A 10774-nucleotide genomic window follows, 5' to 3' on the forward strand; every position below is an offset into this window, starting at 1 on the left:
TGTTATGCCTAATACTGATATCAAAGAATGCATTACGCCTATCACTGATATTAAAGAATATGTGGCACCTCACAGTGATATGCATCTTCATAAATCAAGGCTAATATTCGTTCCTCGTATTCAGCCTTGATACATGTCGTCAAGAAATCGTGCCACAAAATGCTTAAATTTCATTGGATGCGATGAGATCTGATTGCAACGAATCGCAACGCTCCTTATAGATTCCCTTGTTATTGTAAACAAAGATGGCAGCGTCAGCGTCCGGCGGTTAATTTTTGATATTGCTTTCAAGATTGTCACATGTTACCGATGCTGTGATTGGTCAGCGATGTCATCGTGTAAGGGACATAATCGGTGTTACAAATTTTCTTCCAATAGAGGGCGCTAGTAGTGGATATCAGTAATCTTGACTACATGTATCAAGGCTGAATACGAGGAACGAATATTAGCCTTGATTTATGAAGATGAGTGATATGAAACAATACGTTATGCCTCACACTGACATCAAGGAATGTGTGGCGCCTCATACTGGCATCAAAGAATGTGTTACGCCTCACATTGATATCGAAGAATGCATTACACCTCATATTGATATCAAAGAATGTGTCATGCCTCATACTGGTATCAAAGTATACGTTACGCCTCACACTGATATCAAAGAATGCGCTACGCCTCACACTGGTATCAAAGAATACGTGGCGCCTTACAAATACTGCGTACTGAAGAAGGTTGCAGACTTTTATTGTAATATTAGTAAAGTGAAACTCACCTAAAAATAATCTATCAACCACTAACTGTAAACAGTTTTTTTGTTTTTTTAATTTAATCTCTCCTGTAAACAATTATCTTATAATTTCTAGACCGGCCACGGTGGCGTCGTGGTTAAACCATCGGACATAAGGCTGGTAGGTACAAGGTTCGCAGCACGGTACCGGCTCCCACCCAAAGCGAGTTTTAACGACTCAATGGGTAGGTGTATGACCACAACACCCTTTTCTCTCTCACTAACCACTAACAATTAACAACTAACCCACTGTGCTGGACAGACAGCCCAGCTAGCTGGGGTGTGCCCAGGACAGCGTGTTTGAACCTTAATTGGATATAAGCACACACATAAGTTGAAATGAAATGAAATTATAACTGTTAGGGATAAACAATATTATAAACAATTTTTGGGAAATCTCTCCTAAATAAATCGTGTTTCTAAAAAAAATCGTGTTTCTAGCTCACGACATTAAGTTAAGTTCGTGAGAGCACTGCCACCTGTGAGATAAAAACAGTGACTGTTTATATAGCAGTGTGCACCAATCTCTCCAGGTTCGGTTTGTTTCCTCCACTCAGAAGCACCATGAACGCTCTGTGCCTTCTTTTCGTGTGCCTTTGTGCAGGTGAGTTTTTATTTAGTAAACTAGTCTGGCAGTGGCGGTCTTCTTTATGGCGGTGTTAAAAGGATGAATTCTCCAGTAAAGGATCTCCTCGGGAGTGGCTGTCCTCCTATAGACGAGGCACTAGATAAAGATTTAACCACTATTTTGCCAAATGCCAATTCGACTCTGCAATGTGCAGAGATACGGCCCTGATCACGTATTACGGATTTTATCATTCAGATTTAAAGCGGCAAGGTACGAAAAAACATTGTATTTTATTTTTGATTGAAACTTGCGATTTTAAGATTTAAAAATGGTGAAATCCGTTATTTTCGTGGGCTTAAATCTTTGTGATTTTGCTATTTAAAAACAACAAAAAATCAAACGCAAAAGCCCTACCAAAACCCCATTTCGTTGGTACTTAAAGGGACATTCCTGAGTTTGCTCCATTGTAAGATGTTTCCAACTAATAAAATATTTCTACGATTAAACTTACATATTAAATATATTTTTTTGTTTAGAATATCAGTCTCTGTATATTCAATGTGTTTCTGGTCGTCTTAATATTTCCAAGAAGCCCAAACTGGATTTTGTCTTCAAATAATTTCGTACGTACGAAAAAAACTATATTTTAGGAAATAAAATGAAATTTAACCTAGTACAAATATTAGAACGATCAGAAACACGTTTAATATACAGCCACTAATATTTTATGCAGAAAAAATATATTGGATATGTAATTACAATCGTTAAAGAGTCTATGTTAGTCGATAACATCTTACAAATTGCAGCAAACTCAGGAATGTCCCTTTAAATCCGTGGATCAAAAATGTAGTACATTAATTCGTATTGTAATTATGTATACATCTATTATATTTCCGTTGTGTTCTTAAATCCGTTGCGTGCACTAGTCCATGAATTACATGAAAATTAAACCACCACAAATAACAGTGATTTTACAGTATTGTATTTTGTACATTCGATGTACTCATGGATTTCTTGGTATGTTGATGTGAAAACGTAGCACGCATTGGAATATGTATTATACTGAAGTTACAGATGTTTAAAGGATTTCCTCGGAAGTGGCTGTTCTCCTATAGACGAGGCACTGGATAGAGGTTCATGGAATCAACCACTATTTTGCCAAATGTTCATTCTGAAGAGATACGGTTCTGATCACATTTTACAGTTTTGTCGTGTTACAGATTCTGTGTATATCAAGATGTCATTCCAGTATAACAATTCAAATTTGAAAAACAATTAAAGTACCACCATGGTGTTTGTTATTGTTGTTTTTAGAATAATTCAAGATTCATTCCAGTATAATAATTTAGTAATAAAAGAATGAATTAACGTCAGCGTGTTATTTACTTATTATGAATCTGAACGACAATAAAGTTATTACATTGAAATTAATTTCTCCGTAGGGTAACTGTTTGAACAAATTAACTGACAAAAGTCAGTTTACTGTTTTAGTATTGTTGTTAACAGAATGTCAACATTATAATAATAATACAACTTTAATGAATTAATTAAAGTCGTCGTTACTTTTGATGGTATTACAATAATTCAACTTTAAATAATAAATAATACAATAATTCAACTTTAAATAATAAAAGAAAGGTGAATGGTTAGCTTGTAGTATTGCTGTTTCAGTTATCATTCAATTATAACAATTTAAACTGCAAATAGTGAATTAAAGTATCACAGTCAGTCTTGGTGATTTTGTTTTCAATGTATATCAATTTGTAATTCCATTAGAATATTCCAAACGTTAGAGGTGTATTAAAGTATCACAGTCAGTCTTGGTGATTTTGTTTTCAGTGTATATCAAGTTGTGATTCCATTAGAACAGTCCAAACGTTAGAGGTGTATTAAAGTATCACAGTCAGTTTTGGTGTTTTCAGTGTATATCAAGTTGTGATTCCATTAGAACAGTCCAAAAGTTAGAGGTGTATTAAAGTGTCACAGTCAGTTTTGGTGTTTTTGGTGTACATCAACTTGTGATTCCATGAGAATAATCCAAACGTTAAAGCTAGATTAAAGTATCACAGTCAGTTTTGTTGTTTCAGTGTATGTTAATCTGTGATTCCATTATAATAATCCAAACGTTAAATATAAAAGTATCACAGTCAGTTTTGGTGTTTTTATGTCAATCTGTAATTCAAATAGAACAATCCAAACGTTAGAGATGTATTAAAGCGTTACAGTCAGTATTGGTGTTTTTATGTCAATCTGTGATTCCATTAGAACAATCCAAACGTTAGAGATGTATTAAAGCGTTACAGTCAGTATTGGTGTTTTTATGTCAATCTGTGATTCCTTTAGAACAATCCAAACGTTAGAGATGTATTAAAGCGTTACAGTCAGTATTGGTGTTTTTATGTCAATCTGTAATTCAATAGAACAATCCAAACGTTAGAGATGTATTAAAGCGTTACAGTCAGTATTGGTATTTTTATGTCAATCTGTGATTCCTTTAGAACAATCCAAACGTTAGAGATGTATTAAAGCGTTACAGTCAGTATTGGTGTTTTTATGTCAATCTGTGATTCCATTAGAACAATCCAAACGTTAGAGATGTATTAAAGCGTTACAGTCAGTATTGGTGTTTTTATGTCAATCTGTAATTCAATAGAACAATCCAAACGTTAGAGATGTATTAAAGCGTTACAGTCAGTATTGGTGTTTTTATGTCAATCTGTGATTCCTTTAGAACAATCCAAACGTTAGAGATGTATTAAAGCGTTACAGTCAGTATTGGTGTTTTTATGTCAATCTGTAATTCAATAGAACAATCCAAACGTTAGAGATGTATTAAAGCGTTACAGTCAGTATTGGTGTTTTTATGTCAATCTGTGATTCCTTTAGAACAATCCAAACGTTAGAGATGTATTAAAGCGTTACAGTCAGCATTGGTGTTTTTATGTCAATCTGTGATTCCATTAGAACAATCCAAACGTTAGAGATGTATTAAAGCGTTACAGTCAGTATTGGTGTTTTTATGTCAATCTGTAATTCAATAGAACAATCCAAACGTTAGAGATGTATTAAAGCGTTACAGTCAGTATTGGTGTTTTTATGTCAATCTGTGATTCCTTTAGAACAATCCAAACGTTAAAGATGTATTAAAGCGTTACAGTCAGTATTGGTGTTTTTATGTCAATCTGTGATTCCATTAGAACAATCCAAACGTTAGAGATGTATTAAAGCGTTACAGTCAGTATTGGTGTTTTTATGTCAATCTGTGATTCAATAGAACAATCCAAACGTTAGAGATGTATTAAAGCGTTACAGTCAGTATTGGTGTTTTTATGTCAATCTGTGATTCCTTTAGAACAATCCAAACGTTAAAGATGTATTAAAGCGTTACAGTCAGTATTGGTGTTTTTATGTCAATCTGTGATTCCATTAGAACAATCCAAACGTTAGAGATGTATTAAAGCGTTACAGTCAGTATTGGTGTTTTTATGTCAATCTGTAATTCAATAGAACAATCCAAACGTTAAAGATGTATTAAAGCGTTACAGTCAGTATTGGTGTTTTTTTATTTCAGTGTACGCCCAGGCGTGTACCCACAACGGCGACTGTGCGCATGACCAGTGTTGTTTCTTCGGCGTCTGCCATGCCTCTCACCGTTGTCACGAGCGTAAGTTTTTTTTATCTTCTTTTTAAAGAGTTCATTATCATTAATTACCATTTTACAAGCTTTTACAATGAATTCATTTTTGGTTACAATCATTCAAATACATCATAATGGCAAAACCAATATAAGCGTGCACATAACCGTATAAGAATACATAACGACAAAACATAAACAGTATAAAAAAACATAACGATAAAACATAGACAGTATAAGAATACATAACGACAAAACATAAACAGTATAAGAATACATAACGACAAAACACAGACAGTATAAGAATACATAACGACAAAACACACACAGTATAAGAATACATAACGACAAAAACACAGACATTATAAGAATACATAGCGACAAAACAAACAGTATAAGAATACATAACAAAAGTGTAAACAGTATAAGAATACATAGTATTATGACATAAGGATACACTACAGGTGGAAGTATAATGATAATTGCAACCCAAAAACGTATAAGTATATACAGCAACATACATTGTATCTTTACACCACATATGGAAGTTGAATAATAATGCCGATGAGATAAAACCCATGTAAGAATACACTGATATAACATATACCTGCATTGCATATGGCTATACTACGTAATGAAATAAACAGTACCATACATACTTATTAATGTGCTTTCCTAAAATGTTATTTTAGAACTATGTGTCTACAGTTTTTATATTAAGCTGGTTGATAACAAACAAAACCCCAAACAAATCCAATAACATGTTTTGCTTATTTACTATTGTGGTATTTAAAAGCTGTCTATTTATTTTGTTATATTGAGTTGATTTTACTTAAAGTAGAATATTTAGAATTATGTATCTATAGGGGTTTTTTTAATATACGTATGTAATAAATTGATGTATATAAATAGGATTTTGAACACTTAATGCATTGTTTATTAATCTGAGTGTGATTTAGGTATTATTAGAATTGTAAAACAATTGTATCCACAATTTTATATGAAGATGGTTTATTCAAGGATTGTAAACTATTTGGTTTCTTATCTTTGTTTTGTTCTTTCTCTTTTCAGTTTTGCAGCTCAGTAAGTAGACATCTATGTCAAAATAACAACAACAATAATAATAACAATCACACGATCACTAACAACAGTAATAACAATCACATGATCACTAATAACAACAATAACAATCACACAATCACTAACAATAATAATAACAATCACACAATCACTAACAATAATAATAACAATCACACAATCACTAACAATAATAATAACAATCACATGATCACTAATAACAACAATAATAACAATCACACAATCACTAACAATAATAATAACAATCACACAATCACTAACAACAACAATAATAACAATCACACGATCACTAACAACAACAATAATAACAATCACACGATCACTAACAACAACAATAATAACAATCACACGATCACTAATAACAATAATAACAATCACACGATCACTAACAACAACAATAATAACAATCACATGATCACTAACAATAATAATAACAATCACATGATCACTAACAACAACAATAATAACAATCACACGATCACTAACAACAACAATAATAACAATCACATGATCACTAACAACAACAATAATAACAATCACATGATCACTAATAACAACAATAACAATCACACGATCACTAATAACAACAATAATAACAATCACACGATCACTAATAACAATAATAACAATCACACGATCACTAACAACAACAATAATAACAATCACACGATCACTAACAACAACAATAATAACAATCACACGATCACTAATAACAATAATAACAATCACACGATCACTAACAACAACAATAATAACAATCATACGATCACTAACAACAACAATAATAACAATCACATGATCACTAACAACAACAATAACAATCACACGATCACTAATAACAACAATAATAACAATCACACGATCACTAACAACAACAATAATAACAATCACACAATCACTAACAATAACAATAATAACAAACACACGATCACTAACAATAATAATAACAAACACACGATCACTAACAACAATAATAACAAACACACGATCACTAACGACAACACTATTAACAACAAAAGTAACAACAATAATAACAAACACACGATCACTAACAACAACCATAATAACAAACACACGATCACTAACGACAACACTATTAATAACAAAAGTAACAACAATAATAACATAATAACAACGGAAACGACAACAGTCATAATTATAACATTTCATTTCGTTTCAACTTATTTTCGTGTTTATATCCAATTAAGGTTCAAGCACGCTGTTCTGGGCACACACCTCAGCTATCTGAGATTGTCTGTCCAGGACAGTGGGTTAGTTGTTAGTTGGTTAGTGGTTAGTGAGAGAGAAGAGGGTGTCGTGGCCGTACACCTACCCATTGAGCCCTTAAGAACTCGCTCTAGGTTGGAGCCTTTACCGGCCTGCTAAACCTGTACCTACCAGCCTGTAGTCCGATGACTTAACTACTACGCCACCAAGGCAAGTCAATAATAACAACAATAATAACAGTAATAACAACATAATAACAAAACCGGAAACGACAACAATCATTATTATAACAACAACAATGGCAGCAGTAGAAACACCATATTCTAAATAATAAAATGTAAGTACTTCTAATTTAAATTTAATAGTGAAAAAATATGTTGTAGTGTTTAAAACCTATGGTCTGTCTCTTTACGGCTGTTTGAATGCTTTATTTCAGAGCCGACTCTTTTCAAGCGGGCTGCGGACTGCAAACATGACGACGACTGTCCTAACGGAGAATGCTGTGATTTCGACAAATGCCACAGCTCACACTGTGAGTAAAGCAGTAAAACTTTATTAAAGACAACATACATCCTGGCACAAAGCATTCAAAGCAATTGTTTTTACAAATCCTTTCCTCTGAAACTTCCAGCAATGTACAGGTATTATTTAGTCAATTAGTCAATTTAATCAAGTCCAATAACAATACATAAACGTATTCCATTCCACAAAACCCCAAAATGAATATGTGTATATATATAGTCAAACTTCGATAACTCCACATTCGATCGCTTGATCTGAAACGACAGTCCCGACCGAATTGCTATACAAACTAGTAATAACAGACTTCGAAAACTCAAACTTCGAAAACTCGATAAACTCGATCTCTCGACCTAATTCTTTGGTCCCGCCATAAATATTTAATAGAGTATGCAACTCTAAAACTTGACGCGTGTGGATTGAGCAAACTATCGTTGTCGACAGTACTTTAAAGTATTGTTAATGAGGTCAGTCATGTTTTGTTAAGTGTGTGGGAGGCAGATAATTGTTCTACAGTACTTTAAGAAGAAGAAGTTTGTTTTGTTTATCGACCCCATCAGATCACATTGATTTACTAATCATCGGCTATTGGATGTCAAATATTTGATAATTTTCACGTCTAGTCTTAGAGAGGAAACCCGCCATATTTTGTTTTCATTAGTAGCAATGGATCCTCTGTATGCACCATCCCACAGGCTGGATAGCACATACCACGGTCTTTGATATACCAGTCGTGGTGCACTGGCTGTAAAGAGAAATAACCAACTGGGCCCACCGACGGGGATCGATCCCAAACCGACCGCGCATCAAGCGAGCGCTTTACCACTAGGCTACGTCCCGTCCCGGTGGGCACAGAGTTAAGCTACTATACAAGTTCCTGCCACTTGCAAAAAGCAATGAACACAGAGTAGGAGGAGCTCTTACAAGAATCTCTATAACAAGCAGCCCGTGTGTGTAATTTAAACCTGGCATTACCTACGAAAAGTCATCGCATTAGCGACAGACAGACATATAGACAGACGGACGGGTGGAGTTACAGATGAACACACTGACGTGTTGTCACGCATTGTGAGTTTAGCACTAACGTTGTAGTGACAGACGTAACGACCACACTGTCAGACGCGATTCGAAAATTGTCACATCTCACATGCGCTAGTTTGTGCTATCCTGTCTGTTGAATGGTGCACATAAAATATCCATTGCTACTAATGTATCGGGTTTCCTTTCTAAGACTATATGTCAAAAAAGGGGTAGGACGTACCCCAGTGGTAAAGTGCTCGCTTGATGCGCGGTCGGTCTAGGATCGATCCTCGTTGGTGGGCCCATCGTTCCAACCAGCGCGCCACGACTGGTATATCAAAGGCCGTGGTATGTGCTATTCTGCCTGTTGGATGGTGTACATTAAAAAATCCCTTGCTACTAATGGACAAATGTGGCGGCTTTCCTCTCTAAGACTATATGTCAAAAATCAATTTGCTCTAGTGGTGTTGTTAAATAAATCAAACTTTTATCTGTCTCCATCTCTCACACACATATTTGTGGGTGCAGTATAACGTTTTGTGTGTCTCTCTCCGTCTCTGTCTCTATCTATGCCTCTCTCCCTCCCTCCCTCTCTCTCTCTCTCTCTCTCTCTCTCTCTCTCTCTCTCTCTCTCTCTCTCTCTCTCTCTCTCTCTCTGTCTGCGTATCTGATTCTCACTCTTTCTATCTCTATCTGTCTATATATTTGTCTGTCTCTCTTTCTCTCTCTCTGTCTCTCCATCAATCTTTCTCTTTGTCTCTGTCTCTGTCCTTCTCTCTCTCTCTCTCTCTCTCTCTCTCTCTCTCTCTCTCTCTCTCTCTCTCTCTCTCTCTCTCTCTCTCTCTCTCTCTCTCTCTCTCTCTCTCTCTCTCTCTCAGTGTATCTCTTTATCTCTCTCTGTGTGTTTCTCCGTCAATCTCTCTCTCTCTCTCTCTCTCTCTCTCTCTCTCTCTCTCTCTCTCTCTCTCTCTCTCTCTCTGTCTCTTTGTCTGTTTCTGTCTGTCTGTCTCTCTCTTTCTCTCTCTCCATCAATCACACATTCCTTTCCTTTCCTTTCTTTCACCAGGCGGATCAACAGCAGTGTCATGTGACTCGGATCGCCAGTGCCACGACACCCACTGCTGCCACAACCACTACTGCAAACACAGACAGCTGGGATTCTGCCATGGTTAGTATACCGTACCACTTTCCACTGTCAGGGGCGGGACATAGATCAGTGGTAAAGCGCTCGCTCGATGCGCGGTCGGTCTAGGATCGATCCCCATCGGTGGGCCCATTTGGATATTTTTTTCGTTCGCACTTTGCAATCAAAGTATGTGATGCTTTTTCAGATCACATACTTTAAGAATTTGATAACTTTGCAAATTAGAATTAAATTAATCAAGGTCACGGCACTAGGTTTATTAATATGTTTGTATTGCCCGAGCGAGAGCGAGAGTAATACATGAATCCTGACACGATTTTCGTATATAATCAGTACGATTCACACGCGAGTGTAATAATTTCTTTATTATCCACATTATCCATAATAGTGGGTTTTTTTGGGTTGTTGTTGTTTTTGTGTTTTTGTTTTTTGGGGGGGGGGGGGGGGGGGGGGGTTTACGAATAACAAAGATCATGTCAAAACGTTTCAAACGTAACTAGGAGATGACGCAATGACGTCATTTTGGTAAGCGATTACACAGAGCTAAGGCTGGAGACGCCGCATTATGTTATGACGTCGCTTCCCAAAATGACGTCTTTCGCATGTGAAATCATTATGACACATATGTGTCATACTGGTTATATTTCCCTGGATATCTTGAACCATGTGGATAATAAAAACATTTATTATCCACATAGTTCAAGATATTCAGGGAAATATAACCAGTATGACCCACGTGTGTCATAATGATTCCACGTGCACAACAAATGACGTAATTTT

At 35.5% G+C, this 10774-nt stretch overlaps 1 protein-coding gene across 1 annotated transcript in view; it reads left to right on the forward strand.

Moving 5' to 3' along the window:
- The first annotated feature begins 1300 nt into the window (after positions 1-1300).
- LOC121386699 (multiple epidermal growth factor-like domains protein 6) overlaps positions 1301-10774 on the forward strand; it is a 16981-nt gene continuing 7507 nt past the window's right edge. The window contains exons 1-5 of the mRNA XM_041517694.1: positions 1301-1388; positions 4924-5016; positions 6058-6069; positions 7748-7843; positions 9917-10018. Of these exons, the coding sequence (XP_041373628.1) occupies positions 1349-1388; positions 4924-5016; positions 6058-6069; positions 7748-7843; positions 9917-10018 (343 nt within the window). The 5' untranslated portion in view covers positions 1301-1348. The remainder of the gene's footprint in view (positions 1389-4923; positions 5017-6057; positions 6070-7747; positions 7844-9916; positions 10019-10774) is intronic.

The sequence above is a fragment of the Gigantopelta aegis genome, chromosome 12 (genome assembly GCF_016097555.1).
Source record: "Gigantopelta aegis isolate Gae_Host chromosome 12, Gae_host_genome, whole genome shotgun sequence".
In the NCBI taxonomy this organism is placed as follows: domain Eukaryota; kingdom Metazoa; phylum Mollusca; class Gastropoda; order Neomphalida; family Peltospiridae; genus Gigantopelta; species Gigantopelta aegis.